Source organism: Larus michahellis, chromosome 5 (assembly GCF_964199755.1).
Source record: "Larus michahellis chromosome 5, bLarMic1.1, whole genome shotgun sequence".
In the NCBI taxonomy this organism is placed as follows: Eukaryota; Metazoa; Chordata; class Aves; order Charadriiformes; family Laridae; genus Larus; species Larus michahellis.
This window is the reverse complement of record NC_133900.1, coordinates 47070043-47089280: the sequence shown is the minus strand read 5'-3', so window position 1 is coordinate 47089280 and position 19238 is coordinate 47070043. Positions and strand designations below refer to the sequence as shown.

The 19238-nt window shown below is 42.7% G+C and overlaps 1 protein-coding gene across 8 annotated transcripts in view; it reads left to right on the top strand.

Annotated features, from left to right (window-relative positions):
• Nucleotides 1–19238, top strand: part of EXOC6B (exocyst complex component 6B) — a 313712-nt gene that overhangs the window by 137106 nt on the left and 157368 nt on the right. For 6 of the 8 annotated variants that reach the window (XM_074587157.1, XM_074587158.1, XM_074587161.1 and 3 more), the window contains one exon: nt 13967–14143. In XM_074587157.1, the coding sequence (XP_074443258.1) occupies nt 13967–14143 (177 nt within the window). The remainder of the gene's footprint in view (nt 1–13966; nt 14144–19238) is intronic. The other 2 variants (XM_074587160.1, XM_074587165.1) reach the window with 1 other exon arrangement.

Here is a 19238-nt window from a genome sequence, read left to right as displayed (position 1 = left end):
GCTTAGATGTTACTTAAAGCCACACTGAAAACTCATGGTCCAGGGAGCGTTTTGAAAGAGAAACATGTGCTAGCAATGGTGTTTGTTTCCCCCCTCTTCCCCCCCGCCCCCTTTCTCATTTGATCCATGCCCCAGTGCTGGAATTGATGACACACTTCTGCCCCATGCAAACTGTTGTTTTTGAAGATGTTCCTATAAATATCGTGGTGGCTGCATTGTCATCCTCTACCGCCCCAACTAGTCCCACCGAGTCACTCAGTCCCATGTGCAGACCAGATTGGTCCTGTGGTGAGGAACGCTTCCCAGGAACTTCTGAGGCTGTGAAGTCCCCAAAGGAGAGCAATGGCCGAGTCAGCCATGAGCTGAAGCACAGCTGAACCTGCTTCACTGGCTGCTCTACTGCATGTTATCTGGACACTTCCTTGTTGCCCTGCTGTAGCTGCTGGTCAGCAAACTCAGTTGGGTAAAATTTGACTGATGCTGGAGGAAAATGATAACGGTTGGCTGTGTTTACTTCTAATGACTTTTTTCTTAATCTAATGTATTCCTCGTGATACAAAGTTATGAAGTTATGTTTTGTTTCCTAAGCTTATCCCTGATGGACATATCTCCGTAGTGCTAGCTTGGTTCAAGGCAGTACTAGTGCCTCACTTGAGCACTTTGGGAGGTCACGTTCACACCTTATGAAAAGCAGGTGCAACCCCATTAACTCCAGATGGAGGTATAACAGTTGAAACCCTATGGAATTTTGTCCTTCAGCTTCCCTTACCAACCTCATATTGGGGCTAGATGAAAATATACTAAAAAAAAAAAAAAATAATTCCCCCCTTTTTATCAATAGCAGGTGGAGTTAGTTACCTGTGAAAGAGTATTGGGTCAATTAAGCTGCATGTTGCTGAGGTATGAACAGTGGTGCCACACGTGTGCCAGTTGGGAGACTAAAGGAAGACCTCCCAGCTCAATTGAGAGGCACTTTTTTCTTTTAGAAGGTATATAAATTAAAATTGGAAGGGGCTGGAGGGAAGGTGTGAGATTTTTCTTGTGTTTTTTTTCAGAGTTATGTTTTTTATCCTTAATAGATTTATAATATGCAAGTCCCTTTATTTGTTTCTATAAAATTAACTAGTAAATTTAAAATGGAAAAAAGCTAGTAATAGGAACCAGGCCATCTATGCCAATGCTGAAATGTTGCTATATTTATGAAAGGTAGACAAGGGCATTTTTCCTTCTGCCAGGTTTTATGCCGGAGTGCCACATGTTGGAGGGTTATAAAACTTTTACTAACGAGAAGTTGGAGGAAAGCTAACTTTCTAATTGCCCTTTTTTTGTACAAGCTGCTGTTTATTTTGGTCTTTTAAAAATGTGATTGTAATTTTGAAGTCTGCGAGTTCCAGGCAAGCAGGGCCTGGAAGTGTGGGAAGGACGCCTTACCTGGTGGCCAGAAGAAGGGCTGGTGAACTGGTAGGTAGGAGGCTGGATCTTGCGCTGCTAATTCTGACACACTGGAAAAACTCCTCAGCATTTCAATCCTGCAAATCCAGGCTCAGTCAGTGGGCTTTTTTGTTACTTTGACTTTTTAATTTTTTTTAAATTTTTTTTTTTGAGAAGAGATTTCTTTACCATGTCCATAAAATAGTGACAGTGTGTTCTTGCTGGAAGACCCGCTGGTGTCTTTAGGTGAAACCTCTACCTAAATGTACCAGCAGTGCATGTTACATTAGATATCCTTTGCCTTAGTCTTTTTTTTTTTTTTTGAAAACAGGTTGTTAGGGAAGCATGATTAAATTAAATGGATTAGTTAACTGTAGTGGTCTAAGAGGGATTAAAGTGCAGAAGAGCTTTCTGGAAGCGTATGGGAGTTGCTTGGTGCTTGAGGGATTAAAGCTTGTTTGTGCAGAGATGGTAGTTTTCTATTCCAGATGATTTAAATGTGTGCTTCCCTCCCTCTCCTTTTTTCTCATTGTCATTTTTTTGCTATTACTTCCATGCTGTTGGAAGTGTGGCAATGGTGAAATGGTTTGAAATTTCAGTCTTTAAATCTAAACCATCGTAAAGTGCTTTATGAGGATAAGAAATGACGCCCTGGAAACTGGGCGTTTTCTTTTTCTTCTTGAACATTCTTAAAAAAAATGTATTTGGGGGGGGGAAAGCAGAATTAAGGCTTTGAAAAAAATGCCTCCAGGTTGGGCTCCTCTCTTGTGTACCACATGTTGCTCTGAAGGAAGTTTGTGACCAAAGAGTACCGCTGATTTATAAACCCCAATGACGACTTCAGTGAATTCAGCTGAAATTCAACAGAAAATTGTTTTCCAACACTGTGTCTGCAGGCAAGATGGTCTAATGTCATACATCACATCTTCTTTGGCAGGTACTTTGGCCAAAAATTTCAATCCAGAATAGTGGATTATTCTAGTCCTTATTAAGGTACCCTAACGAAAGCAACCTGTTTGGAAAGTACATAACACTTGTGAATGCCATTAATGTCAATTTAGGATATTAACACTCCAGCTCCCATTTAGGATCCTTGCGTAAGGAATTCAGAGGGAGAAGTAAGCATGCAGCTTTGAAGATGTCTAGATCCAAAACCCTACTCCTGGCCTTACAAAAGCAATATGACTGCATTAGAATGAGTCTCACACAAAGTGAGATTACAGGTTTCCAAGCTAGCAATGTGTTTTGTCATGGCCAATTTCTGTGTCAAGGTTCAAGTGATCACTTCTGGGCAGCTGTGGTCCTGCCACGGTTCCTCTTTCTCTCCGCGTTGTACTGGTAGTGAGTAATTGCAATGTAAGGGCACAGCGTGCAATATTAAAACATTTATTATATGAAATATGCATTTAATTTATGTAAATGCTTTATGCAAAATCATGCTTTCTGAATTTATAAGCAGAGTTTATGAAATAATACATAATGGGAACAAAAGATGCATGTTTGGGTCTAGTCAGTGGCAGTGCTGAGCTTTTCCATGTCTTGCTTTTTAGTTGGGATGTTAGGGACGAGCACGTTTTGATTGAGAGGAGCGGGCTTCAAATAACCAAAAAACCATTGTGCTACAAGGGATGTTACTGAGGCCCATCAGACTGGAAGAGCTGATGGCTCTGGGGATTGGAATGGCTGCATATATTGTCTGTTATGAAATGAGGAGTAGAAAGCCAGCTGTAACAGCCTCCCATCTTCCAGCTGCAGCTGACTTCTTGTTCCATCTTGTTAGGATGGAAACATCAACAGTATTGAGGTCAAAGACTCATTTGCAGGATTTTTCTGAATGGTTGGGCCAAACGTTAATGTGTATTGTTAGCAAACTGGTAGGGTCATGCTGCAACACTGGTGCCGTTGTCCTGGCCAGTGACTTGCAAAATTATATCCAACTGTAAAATAGATGCGATTCAACCCGGTGTCTGATTAAATCTTATTTATGAGTGATACTCATCTTTCTGTCAGCACTGAAGAAAATTTTACCTATAGGACTGAGATCCTATTGTACCTATAAGAGTGAGATCTTATTAGGGCAATGCTTGAGTTGTCTTTGAGTTTAATGAGGCCGGGATTGTCACTGTGTGGGTTGAGCTCGAGTAGGTGTTGGTCAAGTTGAGCCTGGGATCCTCCTGAGTGGTGGAACAGTAGGCAGGTTGTGGGGGAGAGGGATGGGAGGTAAAGAAAAAGAAAATAAGAGGATGTATAACACTTGGAGGTCTATCTCTGGCTGAAAAGTTCTCTGCAGTTTCCTCATTAGCCTTTAGAGGGCAGATCATGTCCAGTAAATAGCAGATTTAGGGACTTGCCTGATTTTCTGGTTGTGAATTCTGAAAGTTTGGACGTTCTGAATATAGACTTTTTTTAATGTGTAATTTTAATTAATTCAGCAATAACTTCTGTTGCTTTAAAGGGTGAATGTTATGTCAACTTACAGAAGCAAAATGAGCTCAAGTTTTGATTTATCTTTGTATATTTACAGTCTTTCTAGTTTCAATGCTAACGATTGTGATACAAGCAAAATATTACTTACTGATGCGGGGAGAAGAATCTTGGGAACATACTGTGGTAGAGAAGAATTATGTAATACGTTGACTAAATACCTTTTTATGTTAAAAAAAGACCACAAAAAAATCATTTGAGTTTGGAGAGTGGGTTTTAGAGAGTAATACTGTGTGATGAATGTGTAATTCCACTCTTCTCTCCTGTAATCTCTTCTCTAAATCCCCAAGCTTTGTGCCCAGCAGTGTTATCCTTGGTGAACAACTGCTTAAAAAAAACCCTGTTAACAGAATATTCCACAGTGCCAGAGGAATCTGCGTGAAATGAAGGAAGCCAAATTAAATTTAAGCTTTTCTGTAAAGTCATTTTCAGTGAAACTTTTCGTGTGGGGATTAAGTGCCCCTTATAGTCAGCATGCTTGGAGAAGCAGTGGCTATTTAATTCTCTGATTAACTAAAACCAGAAATAACGAAGTAGTGTTTGGCTTTCTTCTGCTAGTACCCTAAAGCTCACAGATCATGGAGAAGATGATTATTCTTGAAAAAGCCATTTAGTTCTTAACAAGAAAAGCTAGTCTTTGTGGCTCAGCCATTTTGGCATCTGCTTTGTGGGTTTCTCATCAAAAAAACCATAGGGGTTATTCCTAAACAGAATGAAAAAAATCTTTGTTTGTTCCAAGAAGGATTTCTTTCTCTCTCTCTTTTTTTTTTTTTTTTTTTTTTTTTTTTAATCTCCTGAAGATAGAGGTACTGCTGCTGTCTGTGTTCCCCAAGAGTTATGAACTAGATAGTAGGAGTTTCTTTACCTTTTTGGGTTCAGCCATCAACTGCTGTGATCCTTGCCCTGTCTTGCCGCCTATCTTTTTGGTATATTAATACAAAGCTCTGAATGTATCCTTATAACTCTGCCTGCTCTGAAGTGGACAGCAGTTTGTGTGAGTGCCTTTAGCCTACCACTGGAAAGACATTTCCCTGTTATAGAAAACAGGATAATAAGGCTCTTGAGACGTCTTCTAGTCTGTCAGGTTCTTCCTAGATGTGATTGACGTTATGGAGCCTGTCTCTAGCATGCAGTCATCAAATATGTTCTTAGGTCTCTAGTGATGGAGTGTGTCCCCTTAGGCTGTCCATGGTGGTCCTTTGCTGTCCTTAATGCTTCTGGCCCATCTAACCCAGATCTCATCTTGGTGTGATCCGTTGCATTGTCAGGGCATGGAGTTCAGTGCCCATAAGAGTTTGTGAAAGTGCCTTTGGGCGCATCTCAGAACAGATGAATTGTCGGTGCTGATGTCTTGGATGACATTACTTTGAGCCGTTGCTGAAAGCATATTAGTATAGATTCTGTCTCATCGAAGAAGTTTGGAAGAGAAGAGATCCGTGCCCTTGCTTGAATTGGTGGAAGGCTGCCCGCTGCTTTGATGCAGCGGAGGACCAGCTGTGGAACCTGTTACCTCAGATTATCATGAGTACTTCTGAGGATAGTTTCTGACTGCAGATCTGGATGGTGAGTTAGATCCTAAGGGTATCTGCTGTGCAGATCTTCCCAGATCTGATTTAAAAGACTTACAAGCTGCCTTGCGGAAAAGCCAAAGAAAATGTTTTGTCCAGGACTAACCACTCTGGGCTTTATCCTTGTATTTAGATGAGTCTCTGTTTTTTCTAGGATAATTGGGACCATCTAAGATAGGTGCTTTGAACATTGACGGTTTCTCAGAATCTTGAAAAAACCCAAACCAGACCAATAAATGGAAACAAAAGCAGAATCTTGAAAGGAAACTTATCTCCAAAATGCTTGACAAGGCCCAGAGAGAGTGTGTGTGAAACAGCCGTTTGGGAACTCCCACAGAGAACGGAATATAAGGGTTTAATCTGAGGCCAGGCTATGAGGGTTAACACTCTCTTTACCGTATAATTTTTTGAGGGTCAGTGTGGTCAAGGTAAATAGGTGTGTAGCAGAGACCCAAGCACTGATGAGCTATAATTCTTGTTTGCTATCCTGGCTGAGTGAGCAACCCTTCCTCTGTTGCAATTCTTAACATTAAAATAGGGATATTAGGCGGTGTGTTCCCTAGTAAGACAATAGCTTTAAATGACCTGTACCCCCTAGACAGTGGGAAGGAAAAACGAGAGTAAACCATTGAGAAATGTTGGAAATGGCTTATGCGAACCTTTTCATTTGGCTTACTGTGGTTTATGAGAGTGCATGAGGACCCTGTAGCGTGTCAGACCTTGGGCAGTGGTATCTCCAAGCTGAAGCAGCAGTTGTAAGCATGCTGTAATTGTTTTTCCAGAATTAGCCGCAGATCAAACCCTGAAAAGCTTCACAGTCCAAGACGCCTTCAACCTTTTGTGAGATCTAATCCATGACTTCTTTTTACTCTAAATTGCCATGGGTGTGATAGTTGCAACTTCCTTGGGCAAAGTTGGAGGTGTAGGGCAACAACTGGAGAGTTGCCCAAGTCGATTTAAAGAGAGGTGAGGGTTGGCGTGCCATCACTTGCTGCCGAAGCTGCCTGTAGGCTTTGCTTATTGGGATGGGAATATTCCCATGTTGGGGGTGACGGTGCAGGGACTGGAAACCTCTTTGAGTCTTTCAGATGGAGGAGGACATTTCCTTGGTGTTATGTTGGCTGCTTGCTGCAAGCTCCAGTGCTTTGCTGTGGCTATTTTTAATGGAAGCAAAGAGCCCAAGCGAGTGTGGGGCATGGTGTGTCCGTAAGTCAAAGCCTGAGACTGTCCCTTTACTTCTTACCTCCCTTCTCCATCTGCATCCCCTTTTCTTCTGACATTGGTCTCTGGGAAAGCAAGCCTTTTGTCTGGGTTTTTCCTTTTTAATAGTTTCAGTGAAAAAAAAAAACCCTATTCCCTGTGTCGTGCCCTGATTGTCAGGGAGCGTGTTGAAACAAACCCTTGCTTAGAAAATAATTACTAGTCCCCAGTGCCTGAGAGTGAACTTAAAGCTGAGGCTTGGTCCTGCACGGTTGTGTGCACCTGAGTCATTCTGTGACGAGGAGGGTGAGAGTTGGACCCTCTCACCTGTGACTGGTTTTGGTTGCGATTACGTTGCTGCTCCCTCCCTTACTTGATGGGGTTTGGTTCGGTTGCAATTAGGCTAACGAGAGGTTAAACCAAAGTATGGGAGTTTCCACTTGTGCTTTGAGTCATAATTAAGTCTCGTCAGGGAGAGAAGATGCCTCTTCAATGTTATATGAAAAGGCAGCATTAAAAAAAAAAAACCACCAGCATCAGAGTGTGGTTTATGGTATTGCATACAGCAGGGGATTTTGTATCAAGGCGCTCAGCATTTAAAAAGGAATTTTAAATTGTTGGTAAAAGTTAATCAAAGAATGTGCATTCAGTTGCTTAATAGGGAGCAGTAAACTATCTCAGCTCGGTTCGCGAAGTGCTTGGGACTGATTAAACAAAGACCTGAGCTGTGGAGTTGTCAGGGCCACGGTCTTTAATGTATTTGAAATTCTTTGTAGAACAGCCATCCTCCTACTGCTTTTAGTCCACTTATCTAATTTGCAGCTTCTCTGCTCTGTGTAAATGTGATAAATAAACTTTGTAATCACGTAACTGAGCTACTTTTGATGCCTGCCTGCAGATATCTTGTTCTTGAGGCTAGATCACACAGAAGTGTAAATCAACACTTTGCTCAATAAAGGACTTCTTAAAAAATGGCTTTTGGTCTTTTATTGTACAGCTGACCTGGAGGACTTGGTTGCCTAAGTCTTTTTATCAATGGTAATGCGATAAACTTCTTTTACAGCCTCTAGGAAAGGAGCATCTTGATTATTCCTTTCTCCAAGTACTGTACTGCAGGAGCTTCCCCAATGAACAGTCAGGGTTTAATAGATTTAAAATAAAATGCTGAATTAACCGAGTTACTCTTCAGAATGAACTTTGAGGATATAAATAATGCTGACCTTGTCTCGTGGGTAAGGAAAAGGGGCAGGAGAGTCGGGGTGAGGATAAATCACTGGGTGAAGGCAAAAGCAAAGGGAGAATTGTGTGTTCCCCGTTGCACACTTGATGTCAAAAATTTATATTTGAGCAAAAGTGATATTTGGGAATATCAATATTGTGAACTGGATTTTAGCACTGGGTGGGCTGAGGTGGAAGAGTCATTTTTAGGGAAGGAGGAGTGGGAGGTTGAAGCAAACTCTGTGCAGGGTGTCAGGGGAAGCAAACTTGTTGAATGCGGCATTTCTAGCCTTATTTTTTTTAATGACCAAGTATCTGGGGGGAAAAAAATCATCACATTCTTGGTTGTCATTTCCTGTGCTGAGGGTGAACTTTGCTAGACAAACCTCCGACAAATTGTTTTCTCTGATAACCAGTTAACACCAAGAAAGCAGATAGGCAAAAACTCTTATCATCTTGACAAGCGATGGGCTTTTCGTTAAAACTCAAACCAGAAGCTGTGTCAGTGTGTTGAGTTTACACCTTGCAATAATAATCCGTGCTTTTATCTGATCGGAGGGGGATTTTATAACTTTCAAATGGGTCTTTGGCAGGGAGCCAGCCCTACTGTCATTTTTTATTAACTTTCTTTTTTTCTTCCCCTGTAGCCAGGCTGCTTTTTTTTTTTTTTTTTGTGATATTGTTTAAGGAATATGTATCCCATTCCTAGGGATATTGGGAAACGATATTTTAAAGTTCTGTGTCTCAGACCATTAGAGGGATCTATAAAACAATCACAGCAGCGAATGTGCAGTAACTAATCAAAACCACTGAAGCTAACCACAGCAGTACTTCAAGCCCTTTTAAATAATAAACCCTCGTTTTTTGCTGTGCCTTATCTACTGTCTCATCAGGAAAGAGCTAATTAGATTCTTCTAAAAAATAAATACTGTCAGTTCATTGGTGGGTGGAGGTGATGGGAGGTAAGACACGCTTGCCATCAACATTGGCAAACTGATGTAGAAAACAAGGCGAAGTTATAAAAACCCTATAAAAAGCTATTTGAGTTTTAAAGAAACTCGTTCCCCGTGTAGGTGGTATAACAACTTTCCCTTACGGTAGGTATGGCTTCTGCAGGCAGCGCCTGGAGGAGACTGTGACCTGCTTTGCTACTCCATGTCATGCCCCACCTTAGCTACACAGATGTGGGTTGTAGGTCTGGGGCCGTGTTTGCTTGATCACAAGAAGTCAAGTTACTTTGAAAAATTCAACTACTACTTGTCACTATTGTTTTAGCTTTAAGACAGTACTTTTAATTTCTCATGCAGAATGTTGGGTTTGTGCACTTGGTCAGTTGGGTTGGCTCGTTTCGAGTTGTAGTGGGCGGTGAAGATAGTCGCTGCTGCAAAACTTGTAGGATGGACTGGAAAGTATTGAAGACTTGTATTTGGGACTCATGTAAAATAGGCTTGAGGGGAGAACCCCCAAAGCCATGTCCTGCGAGGCTGAGCACTTGGTGGAGTCGCATACAGGTAACATAAAAAAGCGGATGGCTGGGGAGAGAAAACATGTAATAAAGATAGAAATGCTTTTTTTCCCCCTTGTTCCTTTGCTTCTCAGTTTCTCAAGGAACAACAGCAAAAGAGATCAATTAATTCTTCTGGTTACATTCATCCAGCAAAACCTACCAACTTCTCAGCTGTGGAGATGAAGGTCTCTAGACTGCCCGATGGCCAACCCCAGTCCAGTTACAACAGCAATCGTAGGTCACTGACCTAAATCTGAACCTTGAGGTGGAAAGCTGCCTTTGCTTCTTATATCAACCAGCCTGAAAATAGCATTGCTGTCAGGGGGACTGGGATTTCTGCAGTGTCAGAGCAGTGTAGGGTGTTCCTGTGCTGCAAGGAGGCTGCCAGACTGCTGTGCTAATCACGTGGATGAAGAAAGTAGCTGTTCTTGGAGGGAGTTTCAGCTACGTGAACCAAACGCGTTGTGTGTTATTGCTAAATGTAACGTTAGCTACGAACAGACATTTGGTTTCTTACTCTTTTTTTTTTTATCGTCACATTAAGCAGAGAGTCAAGAGATTGATAGTCTTGTATAATAGAGGCAATTTTACAGAATAATACAAAAATGCACTTGCTTTCATGTAAACCACACCAAAAGGTAAGGGGATTTTTTATTTGATTTTTGTCCCTCGAGGGCTTTTCGCCTCCCCCGTAGCCCCAGGTCCCTCTGTTTTCAGAGGGCACGCTGGAGTGTCGCCTGTGCTTTGATGTGGTTTCTAAAGTGTGCCTCTTCATTGGGCTCCCTACAGATGCCTTTATGTGAAACAGAACATTAAAATCCAAATGTGTCTGCTCTGCAGGTCATTTTTCATCCTTTATGTGCGATGTCAAATATATTGCAGAGTTGTTCTGCTGCACCCCCAGCCCAGGAAGGTGCGGGTAACGAGATGGGGGTAGGAACAGGGAGTTCCTTGGCGGTTAAGCCCAAATTTCTCCTTAGTTGCTTCCTCTGGGCCTCTCCCCAGCTCTCTTTTTCTCTCAAGGTGAAACTGAAACCTTGGTGACTTCACCCAAGCCTGCTGAAGTTAAAGAAAATTTGATATTTCTCACTTATAGGTCACTTCAGTCCAGATTGTTTCCTGCCAAGAGTGGGGGTGGGAGAAATGCCCTCCTGTTAATGGAAAAGCAATTACTATTATTTCTGGCGTGTACATTGTGTCGTTCCAGCATAACACCTAGGTTATGGGCTCTGCTTGTATCGCGCCGACTCCTCGGGCTCCCAGGCGGCTATTGATGGGCTGCACCCATGGTGCAGCGACGGAGCGGCAGCTGTGCGAGATGGGGGTTATGTGCTGGGATGTGCACCAGTGTGGTGGAAGGGAATAAACATCAACTGGGTTACTTTGTGGCCATTTGTCCGTCTTTAACGTAGAAATCCTGGAAAATCTCTTCTAATTTAGTGGTTTTTTTTTTTCCTCATCTCAAATTCCTAAATGTAAAAATTGCCCTTGGTAGGCTGCAAAGCTTTTATGCCTTTGGGAGTGTCTCTCTGGCTATTTTTTGTGGATCTCTGGGAGGTGGGACATACTCTTTTTTTTTTCTTTTTCTTTCTTTTTCTCAGTAGGTCCTTGGACTTTAATTCAGGTAAAAAATTTTCTCTTGATAAACTTCAGTTTGTATGTATTTAAAGTATGCAAAACGTGATGTTTGTAGTTGGATATTGAACTCCTTGGCCTAGAGCGATGTTTTGGTTTGTTTTGTTTTTTTTTTTCCTAGAAGGACAGACTTTCTTGAATTTGGGATTTATCAATACCAATATTTATCAGGTCTTACCAGTATTTGATTTGGATCTTAGCAATATTGATACCTGGCCAATAGATGTCATGTACTGCTGTGCTTCTTTTGTAAGCATAGCCGAAGCTGAAGGTTGACATTAATACTTGTAGTTTGAAAAGAGGTGGAGGAGCAAGATAATGTGTATGTGAGAACAGGTCTACAAGGGTCCTCTGTTGAGACTAATTCTGTGTTCAGCCTGAAATGCTGAATGTTACATGCTTAGGGCCTCGGCAGTGAAGTTCAGAGCTGGCAGCAGCATCCTTCAGCTGGTTAGTCCAGATTTTTCTTCTCCCATGACCACTTTTTCTGCTGTGATCTTGCTACGCCCTGTTTAATGATCCATTTTCAAGCACAAAGTTTTATCCAAAACTTTGCATTTTCCCATTCTTTTATTTCTTCCCTTTCTAGAGGAAAAAAGATTACATAAATCTGAGAGATTTTAATGAGTACGCTGGGCTTGCTTGTGTAATTTACAGTGGGTTCAGTGTTATAACTTCATTACGCTTCAGTTGAGTAACTTATGTCATAAATGGGTGTATCTAAGAGTAGAATCAAGCCTCGAATCTCTTTGTTGTGTGGGCTTCAGAAGGACCAAATGCTCACTCCCCTTTTTGAAGTCCTAATTCTCTTTATATGATGTTGCAATGTCTTTCTATAGAGTTGTGCCTCTGAAGTTCGAGATTCCTAATGCAAAAAATACCGCTTCCCTGCCAATTGCTTCAAGTATTGACATTGCTAGCAAAATTTGTCTTCAGCAGTGTTCACACAGACCTTTTCCTGTGGCTTTGTTGCAAAAATCCCTATTGTTGAGACCCATCCCTTCAGAGATCTTTCTAATACGCTTGTTTGGTAGTCCACTTTCTCAGACGTTACTTTTCTTGTAGGAGCACTTGTACTAAACATCAAGGATACTACTGCTTTCCAACCACTAGAGGTCAAGATTGTGCTATGGCACAGCACAGGGGTGCTCGTCTAAGGTTTAGCTCAAATTCCTGGTGAAACTGCGTCCAGTGTCATCTGTATATATTTAATTTTACTATCAAATGCCATTTTTGGCAATTAAGACAAAGCCAATGTTATTTGTGTGGTGTGAAGGGCACTTTGCCTTACACAGTGGTAGAGCCCGGGGGATTTTGCAAGGGTTGGGATATCTGTGCTGTGCTTGGGTTTTAATATTCTTCAGATCTAGAAACTACACAAGTGATCAGTCTCTGATGGGGTCTTTCTTCCCAAGGAGGGATTCAAAAGAGTTGAGCTGAGAGAGGCTGTCAAAATAAAACGTGCTCATAAATTATTTTTGTGTGATATTAATATTTCTAAGTGTTCAAAGGAAATAATTTTGAAGGTTTACACTTCAGAGAGAGCTTTCTACCTTCTGCAGTTCAGGTGTAGCAAAAATAGTTCTTTTTATAGGTTCCACTTGTTTTAATTCTCCATTGTTTTCCTAGCACTGTTGGTTTCGGTGGCAACAATCTACAATACAGTTTCTAGTATTGCTTCTTCCTTCTAAAGCCAGGCTGTCATGTTAGCATGGGGCAGGGGATGGTCCCTCTCGCCACCTCATTTGTCGCCTGTTGTAGAGAAGCAATAAAATACTCAGAGGCAGATTTGATTTGGATTGCTCTGTTAATTGATAAAAATAGTCTATATTAATAACTGAAATACATAACAAACTCATTCTTTTTAAAAAAGAAACCTACTGTCTAAAATCACACTTTCAGAAAGGCATATGGATCATTTCCTTACACCTTTCCTCTTATATATAAGAAAATTATAGAAAAATATGGGAGGGATCCTGTAAATCTCTGTGTCCGTATAAATTGCAGGTTTTCAGAGTGTTTAATTTCTAGTTACACCACAGCATAAGCCCACATGTGCAGAACCACTCTATCTGTTGGCTTGGCCTCTTCCCCCTTGTTTTAGCCATGACTCACCACTTGTGGCGAGAACAGTGTCTCTACACCATTCCCCTTCCTTGCCCTTCCCCTTCAGTTTGAAGTTTTTGGTCAGCTCTCTTGAACAATTGGGGCTAAACCATTTTTCCTGTCAAATATTGTGCTCAGTAACAATGAGAAAACCAAGTGAGTTTTTGCAGCAGAGCACACGCATCGATGCAAACTCCAAAGCTCCAGGAGTATGTATCAACAGCAGTACAAGGGAGCTCCACCAAGCCCATGTGTTTTGCTCCCTGAATCCTGGTGCTTCTCCCAGTGAGCAAATCTTGGTTCAATACCTTTTACAGCTCATTCTGTACATCAGCAATGTACAATTAAGCTCTCCTGAGGTACCACAAAAATGCTTTCAGGAACCTCTGGGATCCAGATGTGGAATGTTTTGCGCTGACATGGGTTGAAAAGAGGAACAAATCCAACAGTTAAGTACGTCCTTTAATTTAGCCTGTGACAGTCACCACATGGCCTATGGGCTAATATTTCTGCATCTGTGCTGTAAATAGATCAATATGGCAGTATGATGGGTTTGGCATTTTGATTTGTGAAGAGTCAGAATATTGTTTGTATTGTTGCATAATCCCTGGAATGGTTTTGAAATGAATCTTCTGTTTCTTTGGAATATCTGGGTTAGGAAAAACATAACATTTCAAAGTTCCATTAAGTGTGTGCTTTATTTTGTCTCATTTGTCACATTTCATGACCGATTGCATCTTTTGGTTAAAAAAAAATAAAATCTGAGGATGCTGTTGTAAAAGGTGAAATCTCCTTTTTTTTTTTTTTTTTTTCCTAGGCACAGCAGCAACGAAACCTGGACAATATTGTATCACAGCATCCCAGGATAAGCGGGGGGAAGAAGTCCAAGAAAGAAGTCTGTGCAAGCTCAGATCTGGAGGTAAAAAACACTAGCCCCATGTCTGAGCAAGATTCGGGTATCCTGGATGTTGAAGATGAGGATGAGGATGAAGAGGTAACTGTATAACATCAAATCCAGGACACTGGACAGTTTGGGGGGTGATCAGTAGTGTCTCAAACAGTGTTTGCACCTCACTCATTTTTTCGTGTTGCCATGCAGTGTGTTGCAAAGATGCAGTATAGGTGTGGAACACAAGGTGTGTTTCAGCATTGGGTTATTTTGCACTATTGTCCCTATTCTCGTTAGCAGGCTCAGCAGAGGGGCCAAGTGTTGCATGAGAACTGAACAGCCCATGCCTTCGGCTCCCCAGCTCAAGGGTTCCACTTCTGTGCTTATTTGGGAATGCAGTTTGTTATCTACCCTTCATTTAAAAAAAGATAAATTGCTGCATAGCGTGTGAGATACTTGGCCTTTTCTGTGAAACCCATGTCTTGGTGGCAGAGATATTTTGTGTTGAGAAGTATTGCATTGGGACAGAATTTTTTAAATGCAATTTTATTTCCTTGATGTTCTCCCTTTTTTCTTTTTTTCTTTTTTTTTTTTCTTTTCCTCCCTTTTTGCTGCTGCTTCCTCAGACCGGCAGCCTGTTGTTTTTTGTTAATCGCAAAGCATAACCTCGCTGATAGTGTTGGTTTTTCTTTCCTCCCTGCGCTAGAGGATAGTGTGTGCAGTAGGACATCTTGGATTTGTGGTGCTTAAAATGCAATAGAGTCCCTCTGTGTTTCAGGAAAGGCAGCTTGGAGATACCTAATTGGAGTATAGGTCATGAAGTGTTTAGCTTTTTGATGTGTTCTTCATTTCTTGCGATGCAGTCTTGTGTTTGACCTTTTGGCAAGTTTTATCTGCCACGCTGGATGCTTTTTCTCTTATTGTTGAAGCCTCTATTATGCTGGGAGAATGATATTTTCAGCTACAACCAGTAACTGAACTGGGTACTGTTGGTTGCCCTGAACTTGACAGTCTATGACCAGCCAGAGAAGAGGATTAGGAACAAGTTTCTGAACTTCAAAAAAGTTTGGGTTGCTCAGGTAGTTCTGTGCCTGTGTTCTGCCCTTCCTCTTGATCTCCGCTGCACTTCTACAGCGGACTGAAGAGATCACCACTTACTTCACAGGGACCAAACTCTAGGGTACAACTCAGTCCCCTGATACTTCACTGAGACCATCTGGGTAGGATATTTACTCCTACATTAAAATGAAAATAGAGCAGAAGTTAAACAAAAGAAAAATGAGTGGGGAGGGCAAGTTTTTTGAAATCAAACATTATTTTGAATAGATCTGTTTTGGTATTTCCCTGTTAAAAAATAAAAACCTGGTCCTTTAATAGTTCTTGTCCCATCTCACTCTAAAAATCTCTCACTTCTGTAGAGTGGGTTCTTGCAAAACCAGGTGGCAGTGTGAAATGTGGTGATACTTGTGGAGTATGCAATATTTGAGTCAGTTGGAATCAGAAATTAGAATTGAATTTCAATTAGAATTCAAAGGTATAAGGAAGACATTAAGGAGGGAAGAATCTGAAGGGAATAGTTTCTATAGCGCATTTGGGAGAAATCTCTTAATTCCATTCATCAGGCTGATGTAAGTCCTCATCGTCATCATCGAGGCAGATCTCGGTGTGGTTAAAGCCAGGCTGGTAGCCAGTGGGATGAAGCCGGCAGTGGGGCTGGCGGTGCGGCGGCGGGATGGGCAGAGGCGGCGGCGGCGGGAGGGGCCGGGGCAGCGGCGGCCGCTGTCCGTGGTGATGAAACGGGGCGCGGCGGGGCAGCGCCCGCGGGGAGCCCCTTATCGGCTCGGCGTGGCTCTCCGGAGCCCTATGGCAAAGACTCCTCTGCCTCGTTTTCCCAGTATCGTCTTGGAGGGTGGAAAGGGAAAAGAGAGGGTTTTGGTTCCTGATGAGCTTAGCTCTTCCCCATGTTTCTGCCTCTGGGGGGGATCTTTTCCTTCTTAGAAAGAAAATCATTTCTCTGTTACTACAAATGGATCTCTCATCTGGAAATAGGGCCATTAAATTTTTGGGCCCCTCACTACGGGAAAGACATTGGGGTGCTGGAGCGTGTCCAAAGTAGGGCAAGGAAGCTTTTGAAGGGTCTAGAGAACAAGTCTTATGAGGAGTGGCTGAAGTAACTGGGGTTGTTTAGCCTGGAGAAAAGGAGGCTGAGGGGAGACCTCATCACTCTGTACAACTACCTGAAAGGAGGCTGTAGCAAAGTGAGTGCTGGTCTCTTTTCCCAAGTAGCAAGCAATAGGACAAGAGGAAATGGCCTGAAGTTGCACCAGGGGAGGTTTAGATTGGATGTTAGGAAAAATTTCTTCACCAGAAGGGTTATCAAGCACTGGAACAGTCTGCCCAGGGAAGTGGTTGAATCACCATCCCTGCAGGTGTTTAAAAGATGTGTAGATGTGGCAGTTATGGATATGGGTTAGGGTGGACTTGGCAGTGTTAGGTTAACAGTTGGACTTTATGATCTTAAAGGTCTTTTCCAACCCAAATGATTCTATGATTCAAAATCTGAAGGACTGTCATGTGTGCATAGTGGGTTGGCCCTGGCCAACAGCTCAGCCCCTCTCCAGTTGCTCACTCGCCCCCAGAAGAACTGGGGAGACAACATGAAGGACAAAAGCTAGGAAACTCATGGGTTGAGGTAAAGACAGTTTAATAAGTAAAGGAGGGGGGAAAAAAACCCCACCAAGCGATGCAAAGGCAATCACTCACCACCTCCCAGCAGCAGACTGATGCCCAGCCAGTGTCTGAGCAATGGCTGCTTTTGGGAAAAAAACTACACCACCTCCTCTCTCCTCCCCCCCATTTTATTGCTGAGCATGGCATTACATGGTATGGAATATCTCTTTGGTTCTTTTGGGTCAGCTGTCCCAGTGTTGTCCACTCGCAGCCTTTTGCTCAGCCCCAGCCTACTTGCTGGGGACATGCAGAATGAGAAACGGAAAGATCTTGATGCCGTGTAAGCACTGTTTAGCAATAGCTAAAACATTGGTGTGTTATCAACACTGTTTTGGTCACAGATCTAAACCACAGCACCATATGGGCTGCAATGAGGAAAAAAACAATGAAGAAAAACTTACCAAAACCAGTACAGTATGTAAAATGTTAATGGGAGGTTCTTTGGTAAAGATTCTCTAAAGTTACAGGCCAGCTGCAAAATTGTTTTTCATGGTTGACAGATTGATTCCTACCTTTTCATCTTCTGTTGTCACTCTTTCTCCTTATGGTCTCCTGGTTCTGGCAGGGACAGGGTTAATTCTCCCCAGGACTGGTATTCCCTGCCATGTGAGCCATGCCCACCCTGAGCTGCTGGGGGAGGGGGCAGGAAGTCGCCCTTGGAGCTGGCTGGGGCGTCCGGGGTCTGGTTGGTGAGCGGTGGGAAGCAGTGGTTCCGTAATCGTGTTTGTATATTCCTCTATCTGTGTTGTTGTTGTTGTTTTCTTGTTCTGTTTGCTGTCCTGTTAAACTGCCTTTGTCTCAACCCAAGAGTTTTGCCTTTTTCTTCCGATTCTTCCCATATTGGGAAGGCCCAAGCAAGCGGCACATGGTTCTTTGTTGCCGTCTGAGGCCAAACCACGACATATGGTTATCTTGTCGATGCAGGAATACTATTAATACAGAATTTGAGTCTCCAATGTTAATCTTCATTCCTTAAAATCGTTAGTATTAATTGTTAGTATTATGATATGCAAGTGGATTGCATATCATTTTCTGCACAGCCCCCATGTTCTGGAGCGCTGAATAAGGCTTTCTGGGCTTAGAAGGACAGTACTGCAACAAGTAGGCATATGTCATTTGCTGTGCTCTGCCTCTCACCAAGATTGCTGAGGCTTATGCTTCTCAAGAAAATATGGAATACTGCTAACAAGAAAGCCTGGAGAAAGCAAGGGCGGCCCCATGTAGAACAAAGTGAGTAGACAAGTAAAGAAACGATCCTGAAGCATCCAAAGACTGTGCTGGTAGTTCTTGCTCTTGACCTCTCACAGCCAATAACGCCAACCAGTAACCGCAGGCTTCTGTTTTGAAGACAGCCAACGATGACTCGTTGGCATATGGAATGGGAAAAATGAAGGGTGCCTTGCACCCACTCCTACTCAGAACTGAAAACAGGATGGTCCTAGGTATTTCTGATTACATCTAGGCAGGAGAGCTCCAGATCCTGGTGTCTGGAAAAAGTGGGGTAAATATTTTAGTTTTTTTTTCCCTGTAGGAAATATCTGAGATCCTTTGTCAGGCTGTGTTATGGTGTTCTCCACCTAGGCTGGATGAACTGTTCTAGAGAGCCCATGATTCCCTACCCATATCATAGAATCACAGAATATGTTGGGTTGGAAGGGACCTTTAAAGGTCATCTAGTCCAACCGCCCTGCAGTAAGCAGGGACATCTTTAACTAGATCAGGTTGCTCAGAGCCTCATCAAGCCTGGCCTTGAATGTCTCCAGGGATGGGGCTTCCACCACCTCTCTGGGCAACCTGTTCCAGTGTCTCACCACCCTCAGTGTAAAAAAACTTCTTCCTAATGTCTAATCTAAACCTACCCTGCTCTAGTTTAAAACCATTGCTCCTCATCCTATTGCTACATGCCCTTGCAAGCAGCCCCTCCCCAGCTTTCTTGTCAGACTCCTTCAGGTACTGTAAGGCTGCGATAAGGTCTCCCCGGAGCCTTCTCTTCCCTAGGCTGAACAACCCCAACTCTCTCAGCCTGTCCTTGCAGGAGAGGTGGTCCAGCGCTCTGATCATCTTCGTGGCCCTCCTCTGGACCCGTTCCAACAGGTCCATGTCCTTCTTGTGCTGAGGGCTCCAGAGCTGGACACATCAGCAATCCCTTCACCCTGCAGTAAAATTTACAGGAAAAGTTTTGAAAGGGAAGAAATAGCAGAAGGGTTTTGCTTATACTGTTGCATGTATTCTAGTGTAGATCATTCTCTCCCTTGGAGTAGAAGAGAGCTCTGCCAGCTGCATTCAAGAAGATGAATGAGAGATGTGGTTCTCCAGTCCATTAGTGCTGTCCAGTTTGGAGACATTATTGTCCCACTTAAGTACAGATGCCTCACTGAGGTGGAAGGTCCCACTATAATCAGAGGGAGGAAGCGGGCACAGCTGTAAAGTGAGCTGGGAGAAGGCTTAAATCCAGTTTTTATGAATGTCA